This window comes from Electrona antarctica (assembly GCF_951216825.1).
Source record: "Electrona antarctica genome assembly, chromosome: 1".
Lineage (NCBI taxonomy): Eukaryota > Metazoa > Chordata > Actinopteri > Myctophiformes > Myctophidae > Electrona > Electrona antarctica.
The window spans coordinates 16,656,137-16,673,923 of record NC_136806.1 but is presented as its reverse complement, the minus strand read 5'-3'; the positions used below and the strand labels follow the sequence as shown (position 1 = coordinate 16,673,923).

Sequence of the window (17,787 nt, the reverse complement as noted above, 5' to 3'; positions counted from 1 at the left end):
TTTCAAGGAAGCAATCTGATTGGTTGATACAGCCTTCTAGCCGTGGGTTAAACCAGCACCATTCACCACCTAATCAAAACAAAGAATTCAGCTGCTCTGTTTTCCCAGAGCGCTAGCAAACTCGGTGGCTAGGCTAGCTAGTTTCTTGGGACATTTGTGGTCGTAGTGACTACATCTGTCATTAAAAAAAAATATTCTTTCAGCGATTTTCTTAGTTTTAAGGGTAACTGTTGTATAATTGCAATATTACACTCGTGATTATTGCCACGACAGGGATGCGGTGAGGAACGAGACGAAGTCGAGTTCCGCAAGCATCACTGAAGTGAACCCACACCCTCTCGTGTAATATTGCTTAATCGCTTACTCATGAATCATGATAGCTCTTCCGTTGGTCCAGACTATGATGAAGCATTTGGAAATTGCGAGAGTCAATGGTAACGCGAGACAAATTACTACATGATGCCCAAGGTCAGGTCCTCGATAGCTCCAGTCTTCACAAGTTTCGCCAGAAACTGCTTTTCTTTCACTATGTTATGATTGGGACTTGCTGCTGACATTTTGAGGTTTTCGTAGTAGTGCAAAGCGGCATCGGGGTCGCTCATGTTGTAGCCAAAACCAGCCACAGCCACTCGGTCACAGTGATGGAGGGCCATCGTTATGGCAACTGCCCCTGAGGTGGGAACATTGGCATCCTGACCATTGTCTGCCCAAACGGGCAGACAATCGTTGTACGGCAAGCCAATGAGCTGGAAAGAGGCCTCCTTGATAAAGTAGGGGTTCAGCATCCGCATGTCGCCTGGCTTTCTTGGTACGTGCTGTGCCACTGGCTTCCAGAATTGCACTGTAGGCATCGTCTTCAAGACCATATGTCGAAACCACTCAAGGTCTTTAACAGAAAATGCCAAGAGGACAAACAGCGACTGGTCCTCTATCTGCTCCGTCTTCTCGGGACAGCTTTCGGGGTATAAGATGCGCATGGTAGTCTTGGAGCCCACGTCCGTCTCATACGCTTTCACCGGCGCTGCGTTCAACCTCACAACAACATCAAACGTATCGATCACCTGGCCCAGAGACTTGTTGGTCAGAATGCCTCCGTTACCGATGATGATGCAACTCTTTTTTTCCAAACTATCCAGGTCCTCCCCTAAACTGTAGCTTCCTGTAGCCGAAAGAATGTCCTGGATCTTCTCTTCATGTGAATTGACTCCAAATGGAAGGCCACAATCACTGATGTTGGGGAATCGCTTAAAGTCCGAATCGAGGAACATGGGAATGGGCACAGGTCCTTCATCATGACCTGTCCTCCACTTCAAGTCACTCGTCATGGCACAGACACCCAGGGCCGCCAGAATGGAAAAAAAAATTCCCAGGGAGACGATTAGCACAGCTTTCCTAAGATGCATGATCTTAGACTGGGGCCTAGAGAGCGAGAGCGCCCCTCTGGTGATGGTTTCACGGTGAGGTGCACAGAATATAGGTGCACTTAAATGGTTCTATCGGAGTGCTGATATTAAATAGCTCAAATCTCTATTGCCGATTTACTTAGTAGAACCCGCCGCAATGGTGTTCAATTAGAGATTAAACCAGGATGCTTCGACTGCTGCCACTATGTAGAAAACCCAGTTATATATCCTCCGACTAGGCTTGTCATGATGACTAAGCCTGTTAGATCTATCCATATATGGGTTCTACCATATCTATCTGATATCAGCACTAGGTCAACCTGGACCAAATATAGGGATTGTCATACATACTTCTACCCTAATGGAAAGGGGGTACACAAGCACATGGTCGTTTATCCGTTCGCCTTCTCCTACCAAACCACTCCGTTAGCACACATCTCTCCAAACACTAAAAATCCTGCACGCCACCCGAATCCATATGCACTATTTAGTGTACAAATATGACTTTTGTCAAACACACTGTTATTGCACAACATTTCGCTGTGATGCAAATTACATCACAAATTCCCCATTCCCCGCCCCTTCCTCTTTTCACTGCACGCACGCGCACACACATACACAGGGTGCAGCAGTATGGTACAGCACAGTATGCTACGGTACAGTATGGTACAGTACAGCCCTGTACACTAAGGTACAGCACAGTACTGTACAGTATGATAAGGCACAATACTGTACAGTTCGCTACAGTACAGTATGGCACAGTATGGTATGGTACAGCACAGTGCAGTACAGTATGGTACAGTACAGTAGGCTGCAGTAGAGCACAGTACGGGACAGTATTGTACAGTACGCACAGTACAGTACCGTACAGTATGGCACAGTTGTTAGTACCCGTGTGTGTGTATGTCCCTCAAAAGAATGAGCATGGCGGAAAGAATGACTCGTTTCTCCTAATCCAGGTTTTTTTTTTTAAAGCAACCCGAAGTTGTGTCATCACACCAAAATGGTGGAGACATTGGGTGCTAGTTGTTACTATGGGACCTATTGGGAGTTTCATCTCTTGTTATTGAACCTCTTTGATGATCTCGGGTGGAACGTCCCCCCAAATCTCGGCTCATAACTCGATGCATTGATGTTCGTAATAATGTAATGTTATCCCCCAGACAATTTAAACTTTGTTTTCGTGCTTTATAAATCTTGTCCCATTTATTGTCAAATCTAATGAATGCAATGCGGTGTCTATACCTTCTGTTGTGCACGTGGCTTTCTGTATTCTGCCTTTGCGCCAAGGAAGCTTACAGAAGGAAGAGACACCGCTGACGTCATGGTACGCGCCATAACACTTTCATGGACGCTTTCATGGGAGGCAAATCTCACACCGGAAGTTCAATGAATACATGGCAGTGAATGGAGCCGGCTGGACCAGCTCGTGAACAAACATTATTTCTGAACAATTGAGACCTTTGTCATATGTCATAGGTTCACAAATATAAAAGAAGACATATCACAGCTTGTTATTTTCTAATCACTTGCTGTTCGATGTGCACAGTAGTACATCATTTTATGGAGCATCTAAACGGCGGTGGGTATCGTTTCCGTCTCTGAGGTATCGCGAGATTCGCCTGCCAGGCAGGAAACGGTTGCAGGTATCGAGATACTTGGTATGTTCAGAAAGGTACTTTGTGCTCTTTAGATACCTCTATAACATCAAAAAGTGGACACACAGCGGAGTGTGTTATTTGTCTTGTTATTTTCCAGAAGCGATTACTTTACAAAATGTCTCAGCTCTCAGTCATTCAGAATTGATCAGATCATAGTGTTTGTTCATGAGCTGGTCACTGGGCTCTCACAATGCATTCCAGTGATTACACCAAACTTCCGGGTGTAGTTTGGCTCCCATTGCGCGACGAATCTGCCGTCTGGAATTGCATGACTGCGAAAATGGCGTTTGTGACCTTACCTCCTTTCCATATACCTTGCTTTGTGCCAGGAACGGGGATCGGCTGCTGGGGGCGCGGAGATCCAGTCATGCCCGGAGTCTGGCTGTGCCAAGAACCAGCCCAAGCCCAGTAAGAACGACATAGATGGTAGGCCCCCCAGTATGTTGATCTAGTTGCCGTCCTTTCTTAACCACTTAAACCCTAAATACTTTGTTGACCAGGGCCCTATGCTAAATTGGCCCTCTCCTTTGAACCCTTTACACCAAATCTCTTCGCCGAAAATAACCGATCTACAAGCTCACAACTTGAAGCTTACCATGGACAGAGCTTTGTGTTATGAGCTTGTAGATCTACTATTTTCGCTGAATGTTGGCCTATTGTTACAGAAAGTTCACCTTTTATGACATGCCCAGAATGGGGACACTGGGGTTCATGTGGTTAATTTTCTAGATCTGATTGCTGGGGGGCAGGTCAACATGGTCCTGTGTTCATCTTTGTGGGCTGACTGAATTAGGGATAAATCTTAGGTTCCCTTCCACCCTGAATTGTGCCGGTAGCTGTTGACAACATAATCGAATCATGAACTTAGCAATTTCTGTCTGTCTCCCTGTCTTTCACAGCGAGACAGTGTCAATCTGTAAATCCTTCTTGGTATTAGTAAGAACTCAAAATACAAAGCTCTTTGTGCCAAAAAGGAAATCACAAAAGAAGCATCTGGCAAAGGCAGAAACATTTCTTATGCCAAATTCTGCATGCCTGCATGGAAACTGGATGACGGGAGCATTTGGCAAAAATAGCCAAAGTCATTGGGGGTCAATATAAGTAGGAAAATGAGCCTACGTCATTTAGTCTGGAGTTGTCCTTTAAGATGAGTTCTTTGACCAACAGAGGATGGACTAAATGTCCAAAAATAAATGACCCAAAAATGAGTCCTTCATCTCTTGCTTTTACTCCACATATTGAAATGAGTGCAGTGGTAATTAATTGCCCTCTACTCAAAGTGATTGACCGGTTAGTCATCCATGGCATTCTAAAGTACTTTCAGTACCGTATTATATAGTTTAGAATAATTATGATTTGACTTGCGTTGAAGGACATTTTCTCTTTCTGTCAGGGCTAATGGATATGTTGTCTAAGGCACAGTTCAGGGCTGATGATCAGCGAGGTCTCCTGACCAAAGAACACCTGACGATGCCCGTGTTCCTCCGGCTGCCCTCGGACGAAGAGCGGGTGGATCCAGAGGGAGACGATGGATCCATCAGCGGAAGCTCAACGACACACACTACAGAGGGAGTGGATGACGGCATCAAGCGTGCTTCAAGTTCAGCTGGAGGAGCAAAAAGCGCCGATTCTAAAAAGGACTTAAAGGAAACAACACTTTGAATGTGACTGCCTGTGTGAGAGCAGGTAGGCTATTTAAGGATGTTTGAAGGCCATTTTAAGGATATGTTCTCAAAAGCTCGGGTAAACTCGATGTCTCCAACATGGCCTTGGTGAATAGTGGACCACAATGAATTTATCACTGAGTAAAAACTAGTCATGCACTTTTTACTTTTATTTTGTGAATGTCTATGAATAAGCTCCAAATCAGTGGACTGCTGCTGTCACTGTAATGCGTTGTAATCATCACGCAGTGTTCTTATGTGGTGAAGTGTTTAATTTGCATATGATATTTATGATCCATTTGGCCCGATTCACTAAGCTGTTTACACCCATATGTTGGGTCTAAACTTTAGACTCTAAAGGAACTTTCCAATCTTCCCATGTTAGTTGTCTGCTTCAGTAATCCTTTTTTCTTTTTTGTCTGTGAATTTTGCGGAGAGCCGCTCTTTCTCAAGTCTGCTCGGATGCAGACTTGCACGGATCCATAGCTTGCTGTGTACTGTATGTCATTGGAATTCCTTATTCTAAACTACTAACGTGGGAAGTTTGGAAAACTCCTTTACACCCAAAATATGGGTGTAAACAGCTTTGTGAACCGGGCCCATTATGAATTATGACTGAAAAGTAAGTAACCAGAACGTAAGTTATTTTAAAGTATTACTAAAAGGCCAAGCATGACCATAATGGGTGTGATCTGTTTTTAATAGTGGATTTGTTTTTTTTTATAATTTATAATTATTTATTAAAACACAACATTGAAACAGCTTTTGGTGTCTTTTGGAATACGCAATTATTATACATCTTGAGTTTTAATCTACGGTATACAAAAATGTTAAATGCTAGGGTACAGCATTCTTTCCATTTGATGTGACCTCGTGTCACAATGTAGCCATTATTTTTGATTCTGTCTAAACTGAGGATAGCCTACGCAGTCAGTGATTTGTTGAATGACCAAAAAAAAGAGCCTTTTCTGTTTTGACATTTGAAGTGTGTTTGCACAGACTTTTGAACATTTTCTACTGTAATTATTTTTGGTTGTTTATATTTAAAGTGTGTGTTGTGCTTTATTCCTGTGTGTCTATGGTAATTATTTGATTACACGTTTGCTGTGTCGACACTTTGACAAGTCTTTAATAATTGGTCATGTGCTCTTCCTGTCGCCTCAGGCTCTCAGTATTATTATTAACATGGCATCAGTGAACATGAATGTACAGTATACTACATGGTGTACAGTGTGCAGAATTAAATAATGTTTTATGATCAATCAATCCTTGTAGGTGAAGTTATTGTTTGCAGATATATAGCAAACAGATTGTCCTGGGGGCGCATGCGTTGGTCCGACGTATTAACAGTCCGACATGCAACAGTCGTTGCCGGAAGACCCGGGTACTACTTTGTACTAACTAACAAATCACACCCGTGTGAACTGAGTGGTGTAAGGTCTTATATAGACTGATCAGCTGTGGTCTGATGTAATGTCTGACGTAATGAAATCACACGAAAAGACAGACAAACTAACAAAGCCAGTTGTAGGAGTGGTCAAAAATGTTACCGAGAAGCATCGTTGGGTCTTACCGGGTTTAAGACTCACCCGTGGCGTCTGTGGGCGGTTTGGGTAGGGTGTCGGACTATTGCGTGTCAGACTGTACGTCGGACCAAAGATATGCACCCATTTGTCTGCTTATTGGTGTCGTGTAAAATTAACAAATGGCCATTCTACAAACTCATAACGTGGCTGTGTTGGCTACTTTTCCTATTGTACTGCGATTGTTGTTTAAATCAATTTAGTTGATTCGTTTACGGGACTCCACCCGAAATGTTTTGTTTTCTCTCTTCTTTTTTGAGTGGTGCAAACCACTCCAACAACTGGCTTTGTTAGTACCCGTGTGTGTGTATGTCCCTCAAAAGAATGAGCATGGCGGAAAGAATGACTCGTTTCTCCTAATCCAGGGCGCTCTCCGTGGTGTTGAACGGATCGATATGCTGGCGCTTGTGCAATTTCCATCTGGCAGCGTCCTCTGATGGACAAGACCCTCAGACACCGTCCTATGACAGACAAGACCCCCTGGCAGCTGCCATATTAGAATAAATGTGCGCGACGAAGGGGAGGGGGGGGAGGAGGCTCCACTTTATTATACCACAGGTCGTTTCAAGGAAGCAATCTGATTGGTTGATACAGCCTTCTAGCCGTGGGTTAAACCAGCACCATTCACCACCTAATCAAAACAAAGAATTCAGCTGCTCTGTTTTCCCAGAGCGCTAGCAAACTCGGTGGCTAGGCTAGCTAGTTTCTTGGGACATTTGTGGTCGTAGTGACTACATCTGTCATTAAAAAAAAATATTCTTTCAGCGATTTTCTTAGTTTTAAGGGTAACTGTTGTATAATTGCAATATTACACTCGTGATTATTGCCACGACAGGGATGCGGTGAGGAACGAGACGAAGTCGAGTTCCACAAGCATCACTGAAGTGAACCCACACCCTCTCGTGTAATATTGCTTAATCGCTTACTCATGAATCATGATAGCTCTTCCGTTGGTCCAGACTATGATGAAGCATTTGGAAATTGCGAGAGTCAATGGTAACGCGAGACAAATTACTACATGATGCCCAAGGTCAGGTCCTCGATAGCTCCAGTCTTCACAAGTTTCGCCAGAAACTGCTTTTCTTTCACTATGTTATGATTGGGACTTGCTGCTGACATTTTGAGGTTTTCGTAGTAGTGCAAAGCGGCATCGGGGTCGCTCATGTTGTAGCCAAAACCAGCCACAGCCACTCGGTCACAGTGATGGAGGGCCATCGTTATGGCAACTGCCCCTGAGGTGGGAACATTGGCATCCTGACCCCAAACGGGCAGACAATCGTTGTACGGCAAGCCAATGAGCTGGAAAGAGGCCTCCTTGATAAAGTAGGGGTTCAGCATCCGCATGTCGCCTGGCTTTCTTGGTACGTGCTGTGCCACTGGCTTCCAGAATTGCACTGTAGGCATCGTCTTCAAGACCATATGTCGAAACCACTCAAGGTCTTTAACAGAAAATGCCAAGAGGACAAACAGCGACTGGTCCTCTATCTGCTCCGTCTTCTCGGGACAGCTTTCGGGGTATAAGATGCGCATGGTAGTCTTGGAGCCCACGTCCGTCTCATACACTTTCACCGGCGCTGCGTTCAACCTCACAACAACATCAAACGTATCGATCACCTGGCCCAGAGACTTGTTGGTCAGAATGCCTCCGTTACCGATGATGATGCAACTCTTTTTTTCCAAACTATCCAGGTCCTCCCCTAAACTGTAGCTTCCTGTAGCCGAAAGAATGTCCTGGATCTTCTCTTCATGTGAATTGACTCCAAATGGAAGGCCACAATCACTGATGTTGGGGAATCGCTTAAAGTCCGAATCGAGGAACATGGGAATGGGCACAGGTCCTTCATCATGACCTGTCCTCCACTTCAAGACACTCGTCATGGCACAGACACCCAGGGCCGCCAGAATGAAAACAAAAATTCCCAGGGAGACGATTCGCACAGCCTTCCTAAGATGCATGATCTTAGAAGACTGGGGCCTAGAGAGCGAGAGCGCCCCTCTGGTGATGGTTTCACGGTGAGGTGCACAGAATATAGGTGCACTTAAATGGTTCTATCGGAGTGCTGATATTAAATAGCTCAAATCTCTATTGCCGATTTACTTAGTAGAACCCGCCGCAATGGTGTTCAATTAGAGATTAAACCAGGATGCTTCGACTGCTGCCACTATGTAGAAAACCCCAGTTATATATCCTCCGACTAGGCTTGTCATGATGACTAAGCCTGTTAGATCTATCCATATATGGGTTCTACCATATCTATCTGATATCAGCACTAGGTCAACCTGGACCAAATATAGGGATTGTCATACATACTTCTACCCTAATGGAAAGGGGGTACACAAGCACATGGTCGTTTATCCGTTCGCCTTCTCCTACCAAACCACTCCGTTAGCACACATCTCTCCAAACACTAAAAATCCTGCACGCCACCCGAATCCATATGCACTATTTAGTGTACAAATATGACTTTTGTCAAACACACTGTTATTGCACAACATTTCGCTGTGATGCAAATTACATCACAAATTCCCCATTCCCCGCCCCTTCCTCTTTTCACTGCACGCACGCGCACACACATACACAGGGTGCAGCAGTATGGTACAGCACAGTATGCTACGGTACAGTATGGTACAGTACAGCCCTGTACACTAAGGTACAGCACAGTACTGTACAGTATGATAAGGCACAATACTGTACAGTTCGCTACAGTACAGTATGGCACAGTATGGTATGGTACAGCACAGTGCAGTACAGTATGGTACAGTACAGTAGGCTGCAGTAGAGCACAGTACGGGACAGTATTGTACAGTACGCACAGTACAGTACCGTACAGTATGGCACAGTTGTTAGTACCCGTGTGTGTGTATGTCCCTCAAAAGAATGAGCATGGCGGAAAGAATGACTCGTTTCTCCTAATCCAGGTTTTTTTTTTTAAAGCAACCCGAAGTTGTGTCATCACACCAAAATGGTGGAGACATTGGGTGCTAGTTGTTACTATGGGACCTATTGGGAGTTTCATCTCTTGTTATTGAACCTCTTTGATGATCTCGGGTGGAACGTCCCCCCAAATCTCGGCTCATAACTCGATGCATTGATGTTCGTAATAATGTAATGTTATCCCCCAGACAATTTAAACTTTGTTTTCGTGCTTTATAAATCTTGTCCCATTTATTGTCAAATCTAATGAATGCAATGCGGTGTCTATACCTTCTGTTGTGCACGTGGCTTTCTGTATTCTGCCTTTGCGCCAAGGAAGCTTACAGAAGGAAGAGACACCGCTGACGTCATGGTACGCGCCATAACACTTTCATGGACGCTTTCATGGGAGGCAAATCTCACACCGGAAGTTCAATGAATACATGGCAGTGAATGGAGCCGGCTGGACCAGCTCGTGAACAAACATTATTTCTGAACAATTGAGACCTTTGTCATATGTCATAGGTTCACAAATATAAAAGAAGACATATCACAGCTTGTTATTTTCTAATCACTTGCTGTTCGATGTGCACAGTAGTACATCATTTTATGGAGCATCTAAACGGCGGTGGGTATCGTTTCCGTCTCTGAGGTATCGCGAGATTCGCCTGCCAGGCAGGAAACGGTTGCAGGTATCGAGATACTTGGTATGTTCAGAAAGGTACTTTGTGCTCTTTAGATACCTCTATAACATCAAAAAGTGGACACACAGCGGAGTGTGTTATTTGTCTTGTTATTTTCCAGAAGCGATTACTTTACAAAATGTCTCAGCTCTCAGTCATTCAGAATTGATCAGATCATAGTGTTTGTTCATGAGCTGGTCACTGGGCTCTCACAATGCATTCCAGTGATTACACCAAACTTCCGGGTGTAGTTTGGCTCCCATTGCGCGACGAATCTGCCGTCTGGAATTGCATGACTGCGAAAATGGCGTTTGTGACCTTACCTCCTTTCCATATACCTTGCTTTGTGCCAGGAACGGGGATCGGCTGCTGGGGGCGCGGAGATCCAGTCATGCCCGGAGTCTGGCTGTGCCAAGAACCAGCCCAAGCCCAGTAAGAACGACATAGATGGTAGGCCCCCCAGTATGTTGATCTAGTTGCCGTCCTTTCTTAACCACTTAAACCCTAAATACTTTGTTGACCAGGGCCCTATGCTAAATTGGCCCTCTCCTTTGAACCCTTTACACCAAATCTCTTCGCCGAAAATAACCGATCTACAAGCTCACAACTTGAAGCTTACCATGGACAGAGCTTTGTGTTATGAGCTTGTAGATCTACTATTTTCGCTGAATGTTGGCCTATTGTTACAGAAAGTTCACCTTTTATGACATGCCCAGAATGGGGACACTGGGGTTCATGTGGTTAATTTTCTAGATCTGATTGCTGGGGGGCAGGTCAACATGGTCCTGTGTTCATCTTTGTGGGCTGACTGAATTAGGGATAAATCTTAGGTTCCCTTCCACCCTGAATTGTGCCGGTAGCTGTTGACAACATAATCGAATCATGAACTTAGCAATTTCTGTCTGTCTCCCTGTCTTTCACAGCGAGACAGTGTCAATCTGTAAATCCTTCTTGGTATTAGTAAGAACTCAAAATACAAAGCTCTTTGTGCCAAAAAGGAAATCACAAAAGAAGCATCTGGCAAAGGCAGAAACATTTCTTATGCCAAATTCTGCATGCCTGCATGGAAACTGGATGACGGGAGCATTTGGCAAAAATAGCCAAAGTCATTGGGGGTCAATATAAGTAGGAAAATGAGCCTACGTCATTTAGTCTGGAGTTGTCCTTTAAGATGAGTTCTTTGACCAACAGAGGATGGACTAAATGTCCAAAAATAAATGACCCAAAAATGAGTCCTTCATCTCTTGCTTTTACTCCACATATTGAAATGAGTGCAGTGGTAATTAATTGCCCTCTACTCAAAGTGATTGACCGGTTAGTCATCCATGGCATTCTAAAGTACTTTCAGTACCGTATTATATAGTTTAGAATAATTATGATTTGACTTGCGTTGAAGGACATTTTCTCTTTCTGTCAGGGCTAATGGATATGTTGTCTAAGGCACAGTTCAGGGCTGATGATCAGCGAGGTCTCCTGACCAAAGAACACCTGACGATGCCCGTGTTCCTCCGGCTGCCCTCGGACGAAGAGCGGGTGGATCCAGAGGGAGACGATGGATCCATCAGCGGAAGCTCAACGACACACACTACAGAGGGAGTGGATGACGGCATCAAGCGTGCTTCAAGTTCAGCTGGAGGAGCAAAAAGCGCCGATTCTAAAAAGGACTTAAAGGAAACAACACTTTGAATGTGACTGCCTGTGTGAGAGCAGGTAGGCTATTTAAGGATGTTTGAAGGCCATTTTAAGGATATGTTCTCAAAAGCTCGGGTAAACTCGATGTCTCCAACATGGCCTTGGTGAATAGTGGACCACAATGAATTTATCACTGAGTAAAAACTAGTCATGCACTTTTTACTTTTATTTTGTGAATGTCTATGAATAAGCTCCAAATCAGTGGACTGCTGCTGTCACTGTAATGCGTTGTAATCATCACGCAGTGTTCTTATGTGGTGAAGTGTTTAATTTGCATATGATATTTATGATCCATTTGGCCCGATTCACTAAGCTGTTTACACCCATATGTTGGGTCTAAACTTTAGACTCTAAAGGAACTTTCCAATCTTCCCATGTTAGTTGTCTGCTTCAGTAATCCTTTTTTCTTTTTTGTCTGTGAATTTTGCGGAGAGCCGCTCTTTCTCAAGTCTGCTCGGATGCAGACTTGCACGGATCCATAGCTTGCTGTGTACTGTATGTCATTGGAATTCCTTATTCTAAACTACTAACGTGGGAAGTTTGGAAAACTCCTTTACACCCAAAATATGGGTGTAAACAGCTTTGTGAACCGGGCCCATTATGAATTATGACTGAAAAGTAAGTAACCAGAACGTAAGTTATTTTAAAGTATTACTAAAAGGCCAAGCATGACCATAATGGGTGTGATCTGTTTTTAATAGTGGATTTGTTTTTTTTAATAATTTATAATTATTTATTAAAACACAACATTGAAACAGCTTTTGGTGTCTTTTGGAATACGCAATTATTATACATCTTGAGTTTTAATCTACGGTATACAAAAATGTTAAATGCTAGGGTACAGCATTCTTTCCATTTGATGTGACCTCGTGTCACAATGTAGCCATTATTTTTGATTCTGTCTAAACTGAGGATAGCCTACGCAGTCAGTGATTTGTTGAATGACCAAAAAAAAGAGCCTTTTCTGTTTTGACATTTGAAGTGTGTTTGCACAGACTTTTGAACATTTTCTACTGTAATTATTTTTGGTTGTTTATATTTAAAGTGTGTGTTGTGCTTTATTCCTGTGTGTCTATGGTAATTATTTGATTACACGTTTGCTGTGTCGACACTTTGACAAGTCTTTAATAATTGGTCATGTGCTCTTCCTGTCGCCTCAGGCTCTCAGTATTATTATTAACATGGCATCAGTGAACATGAATGTACAGTATACTACATGGTGTACAGTGTGCAGAATTAAATAATGTTTTATGATCAATCAATCCTTGTAGGTGAAGTTATTGTTTGCAGATATATAGCAAACAGATTGTCCTGGGGGCGCATGCGTTGGTCCGACGTATTAACAGTCCGACATGCAACAGTCGTTGCCGGAAGACCCGGGTACTACTTTGTACTAACTAACAAATCACACCCGTGTGAACTGAGTGGTGTAAGGTCTTATATAGACTGATCAGCTGTGGTCTGATGTAATGTCTGACGTAATGAAATCACACGAAAAGACAGACAAACTAACAAAGCCAGTTGTAGGAGTGGTCAAAAATGTTACCGAGAAGCATCGTTGGGTCTTACCGGGTTTAAGACTCACCCGTGGCGTCTGTGGGCGGTTTGGGTAGGGTGTCGGACTATTGCGTGTCAGACTGTACGTCGGACCAAAGATATGCACCCATTTGTCTGCTTATTGGTGTCGTGTAAAATTAACAAATGGCCATTCTACAAACTCATAACGTGGCTGTGTTGGCTACTTTTCCTATTGTACTGCGATTGTTGTTTAAATCAATTTAGTTGATTCGTTTACGGGACTCCACCCGAAATGTTTTGTTTTCTCTCTTCTTTTTTGAGTGGTGCAAACCACTCCAACAACTGGCTTTGTTAGTACCCGTGTGTGTGTATGTCCCTCAAAAGAATGAGCATGGCGGAAAGAATGACTCGTTTCTCCTAATCCAGGGCGCTCTCCGTGGTGTTGAACGGATCGATATGCTGGCGCTTGTGCAATTTCCATCTGGCAGCGTCCTCTGATGGACAAGACCCTCAGACACCGTCCTATGACAGACAAGACCCCCTGGCAGCTGCCATATTAGAATAAATGTGCGCGACGAAGGGGAGGGGGGGGAGGAGGCTCCACTTTATTATACCACAGGTCGTTTCAAGGAAGCAATCTGATTGGTTGATACAGCCTTCTAGCCGTGGGTTAAACCAGCACCATTCACCACCTAATCAAAACAAAGAATTCAGCTGCTCTGTTTTCCCAGAGCGCTAGCAAACTCGGTGGCTAGGCTAGCTAGTTTCTTGGGACATTTGTGGTCGTAGTGACTACATCTGTCATTAAAAAAAAAAATTCTTTCAGCGATTTTCTTAGTTTTAAGGGTAACTGTTGTATAATTGCAATATTACACTCGTGATTATTGCCACGACAGGGATGCGGTGAGGAACGAGACGAAGTCGAGTTCCGCAAGCATCACTGAAGTGAACCCACACCCTCTCGTGTAATATTGCTTAATCGCTTACTCATGAATCATGATAGCTCTTCCGTTGGTCCAGACTATGATGAAGCATTTGGAAATTGCGAGAGTCAATGGTAACGCGAGACAAATTACTACATGATGCCCAAGGTCAGGTCCTCGATAGCTCCAGTCTTCACAAGTTTCGCCAGAAACTGCTTTTCTTTCACTATGTTATGATTGGGACTTGCTGCTGACATTTTGAGGTTTTCGTAGTAGTGCAAAGCGGCATCGGGGTCGCTCATGTTGTAGCCAAAACCAGCCACAGCCACTCGGTCACAGTGATGGAGGGCCATCGTTATGGCAACTGCCCCTGAGGTGGGAACATTGGCATCCTGACCCCAAACGGGCAGACAATCGTTGTACGGCAAGCCAATGAGCTGGAAAGAGGCCTCCTTGATAAAGTAGGGGTTCAGCATCCGCATGTCGCCTGGCTTTCTTGGTACGTGCTGTGCCACTGGCTTCCAGAATTGCCCTGTAGGCATCGTCTTCAAGACCATATGTCGAAACCACTCAAGGTCTTTAACAGAAAATGCCAAGAGGACAAACAGCGACTGGTCCTCTATCTGCTCCGTCTTCTCGGGACAGCTTTCGGGGTATAAGATGCGCATGGTAGTCTTGGAGCCCACGTCCGTCTCATACGCTTTCACCGGCGCTGCGTTCAACCTCACAACAACATCAAACGTATCGATCACCTGGCCCAGAGACTTGTTGGTCAGAATGCCTCCGTTACCGATGATGATGCAACTCTTTTTTTCCAAACTATCCAGGTCCTCCCCTAAACTGTAGCTTCCTGTAGCCGAAAGAATGTCCTGGATCTTCTCTTCATGTGAATTGACTCCAAATGGAAGGCCACAATCACTGATGTTGGGGAATCGCTTAAAGTCCGAATCGAGGAACATGGGAATGGGCACAGGTCCTTCATCATGACCTGTCCTCCACTTCAAGTCACTCGTCATGGCACAGACACCCAGGGCCGCCAGAATGGGAAAAAAAATTCCCAGGGAGACGATTAGCACAGCCTTCCTAAGATGCATGATCTTAGACTGGGGCCTAGAGAGCGAGAGCGCCCCTCTGGTGATGGTTTCACGGTGAGGTGCACAGAATATAGGTGCACTTAAATGGTTCTATCGGAGTGCTGATATTAAATAGCTCAAATCTCTATTGCCGATTTACTTAGTAGAACCCGCCGCAATGGTGTTCAATTAGAGATTAAACCAGGATGCTTCGACTGCTGCCACTATGTAGAAAACCCAGTTATATATCCTCCGACTAGGCTTGTCATGATGACTAAGCCTGTTAGATCTATCCATATATGGGTTCTACCATATCTATCTGATATCAGCACTAGGTCAACCTGGACCAAATATAGGGATTGTCATACATACTTCTACCCTAATGGAAAGGGGGTACACAAGCACATGGTCGTTTATCCGTTCGCCTTCTCCTACCAAACCACTCCGTTAGCACACATCTCTCCAAACACTAAAAATCCTGCACGCAACCCGAATCCATATGCACTACATCGCTTCCCCACAACTGCCATATTTAGTGTACAAATATGACTTTTGTCAAACACACTGTTATTGCACAACATTTCGCTGTGATGCAAGTTAATCACAAATTCCCCATTCCCCGCCCCTTCCTCTTTTCACTGCACACACACATGCACGCACGCGCACACACATACACAGGGTGCAGCAGTATGGTACAGCACAGTATGCTACGGTACAGTATGGTACAGTACAGCCCTGTACACTAAGGTACAGCACAGTACTGTACAGTATGATAAGGCACAATACTGTACAGTTCGCTACAGTACAGTATGGCACAGTATGGTATGGTACAGCACAGTGCAGTACAGTATGGTACAGTACAGTAGGCTACAGTAGAGCACAGTACGGGACAGTATTGTACAGTACGCACAGTACAGTACCGTACAGTATGGCACAGTTCAGTAAGATACCGTACGGTACAGTATGCTACAATACGATACGGTACATTAGGGTACAGTAAGCACAGTACATTACAGTATTGTACAGTATGGCACAGTACAGTATGGCACAGTTCAGTAAGATGCCGTACGGTACAGTATGCTACAATACGATACGGTACACTAGGGTACCGTACCATACAGTATGGTACAGTAAGCACAGCACAGTACAGCACAGTACAGTAGCGTAGAGTACAGTGCAGAGGACTACAGTACAGCACAGCACAGCACAGAGAAGAACAGCACAGGGAAGTACAGTAGAGTAGAGTACAGTACAGAGGACTACAGTACAGCACAGCACAGCACAGAAGAACAGCACAGGGAAGTACAGTACAGTACAGCACAGGGAAGGACACTACAGTACAGTACAGTACAGTACAGTGCAGTACAGTACAGTACAGTACAAAGGTGTACAGTACAGAGGACTACAGGACAGTACAGTACAGGGAAGTACAGGACAGTACAGGGAAGTACAGTGAAGTACAGTACAGGACAGTACAGTAGAGGGAAGTACAGTACAGTACAGTAGAGGGAAGTACAGTACAGTGCAGAGGACTACAGTACAGTACAGTGCAGAGGAGTACAGTGCAGTACAGCAAAGAACAGTACAGTGCAGTACAGTGCAGTACAGAGGACTACAGTACAGCACAGTATAGCACAACACAGTACAGTACAGAGGACTACAGTACAGTACAGTACAGTGAAGACAGTACAGTACAGTGCAGTGGACTACAGTACAGTACAGAGGACTACAGTACAGTACAGTGAAGACAGTACAGTGCAGTGGACTACAGTACAGTACAGTACAGAGGACTACAGTACAGTATACTATTCCCGCTAGGTTGCCACATTTGCGACATCCAAGCAAATTCGTATATAGAAACATTGCCACTTGCCATGCTTGCTTTTATACGGAAATAAATACAAGCAAAACAAAAAATAGGGCCACTCAGCCAGGTTGCCAAGTTTGCACTTTCCAAGCAACTGGGTATACGAAAACATCATGGGTTGCCATGTTTGCTTTTCCAAGTAAAAGAAAACGGTATCGCCCTCCCGCTATTGCCTTCTTCTCATTTGCGACGTGTGGCGCTAGGATGAGCGTGCTAGGCCCGCGAAATTCTAGCGTCATAGAACCCAACGTGCTAGTCGGATATGTCATGTAGCCCAACGTCCTATACCCCCATTTTGGACAGAACTTGGGCCACTTCCCTACTAGGTGTTACCGATGATACTATTGAAGGCTCTGTTCCATTGTGGTCAAACAGAGTCAGGGTGCTGTTATTGTGCATCTTGGCTCACTGGAAACACACCAGTGGGTCTCAAAGTGTTCTAAAGTGGGTTCCAAATGTTCAGGTACGGGTGTGTACAAATGGACCCGTACGAGTCCTTTGCCCGGAGAGTTATTCTGTGTGCATATGGCCCATTCAGGTACCGTGTTCGCGTCATCAGGGACACTCCGCCAATCACATTCTCTTCAGCGGCTCTGATAAACCTCTGACGTAACTGCATAATACCCTGCATAATTCATGACTGTACTCCATACTCATTCGTACTCATCCTTGATAACTTTGATCAATAATGAGTAGAGACGTGACTCGGCTTACTAGAAGAACTATAGCTGTGACTCATTGCTACTGTGACTCATCGGGCTGCTCAATTCCTCCTAAGTCTTCCTCCCTGGTTGTCCATCTGATGA

At 44.5% G+C, this 17,787-nt stretch overlaps 3 protein-coding genes across 3 annotated transcripts; all 3 read right to left on the bottom strand.

Moving 5' to 3' along the window:
• Window positions 1-356: 356 nt before the first annotated feature.
• On the bottom strand, window positions 357-1,325 carry LOC306916637 (CMP-N-acetylneuraminate-beta-1,4-galactoside alpha-2,3-sialyltransferase-like; the record flags this gene model as incomplete). Its single annotated transcript, XM_079494603.1, has 1 exon — window positions 357-1,325. The coding sequence occupies one exon, from the start codon at window positions 1,323-1,325 to the stop codon at window positions 453-455; it is 873 nt and encodes a 290-aa protein (XP_079350729.1). The 3' UTR covers window positions 357-452.
• Window positions 1,326-7,229: 5,904 nt separating this feature from the next.
• LOC306916561 (CMP-N-acetylneuraminate-beta-1,4-galactoside alpha-2,3-sialyltransferase-like) lies at window positions 7,230-8,267 on the bottom strand (the record flags this gene model as incomplete). Its single annotated transcript, XM_079494478.1, has 1 exon — window positions 7,230-8,267. The coding sequence occupies one exon, from the start codon at window positions 8,265-8,267 to the stop codon at window positions 7,326-7,328; it is 942 nt and encodes a 313-aa protein (XP_079350604.1). The 3' UTR covers window positions 7,230-7,325.
• A 5,830-nt stretch (window positions 8,268-14,097) lies between these two features.
• On the bottom strand, window positions 14,098-15,135 carry LOC306916478 (CMP-N-acetylneuraminate-beta-1,4-galactoside alpha-2,3-sialyltransferase-like; the record flags this gene model as incomplete). The annotated part of the gene is made up of 1 exon (XM_079494366.1): window positions 14,098-15,135. One exon carries the CDS (start codon window positions 15,133-15,135, stop codon window positions 14,194-14,196), a length of 942 nt encoding a protein of 313 aa, XP_079350492.1. The 3' UTR covers window positions 14,098-14,193.
• Between the last annotated feature and the right edge of the window lie 2,652 nt (window positions 15,136-17,787).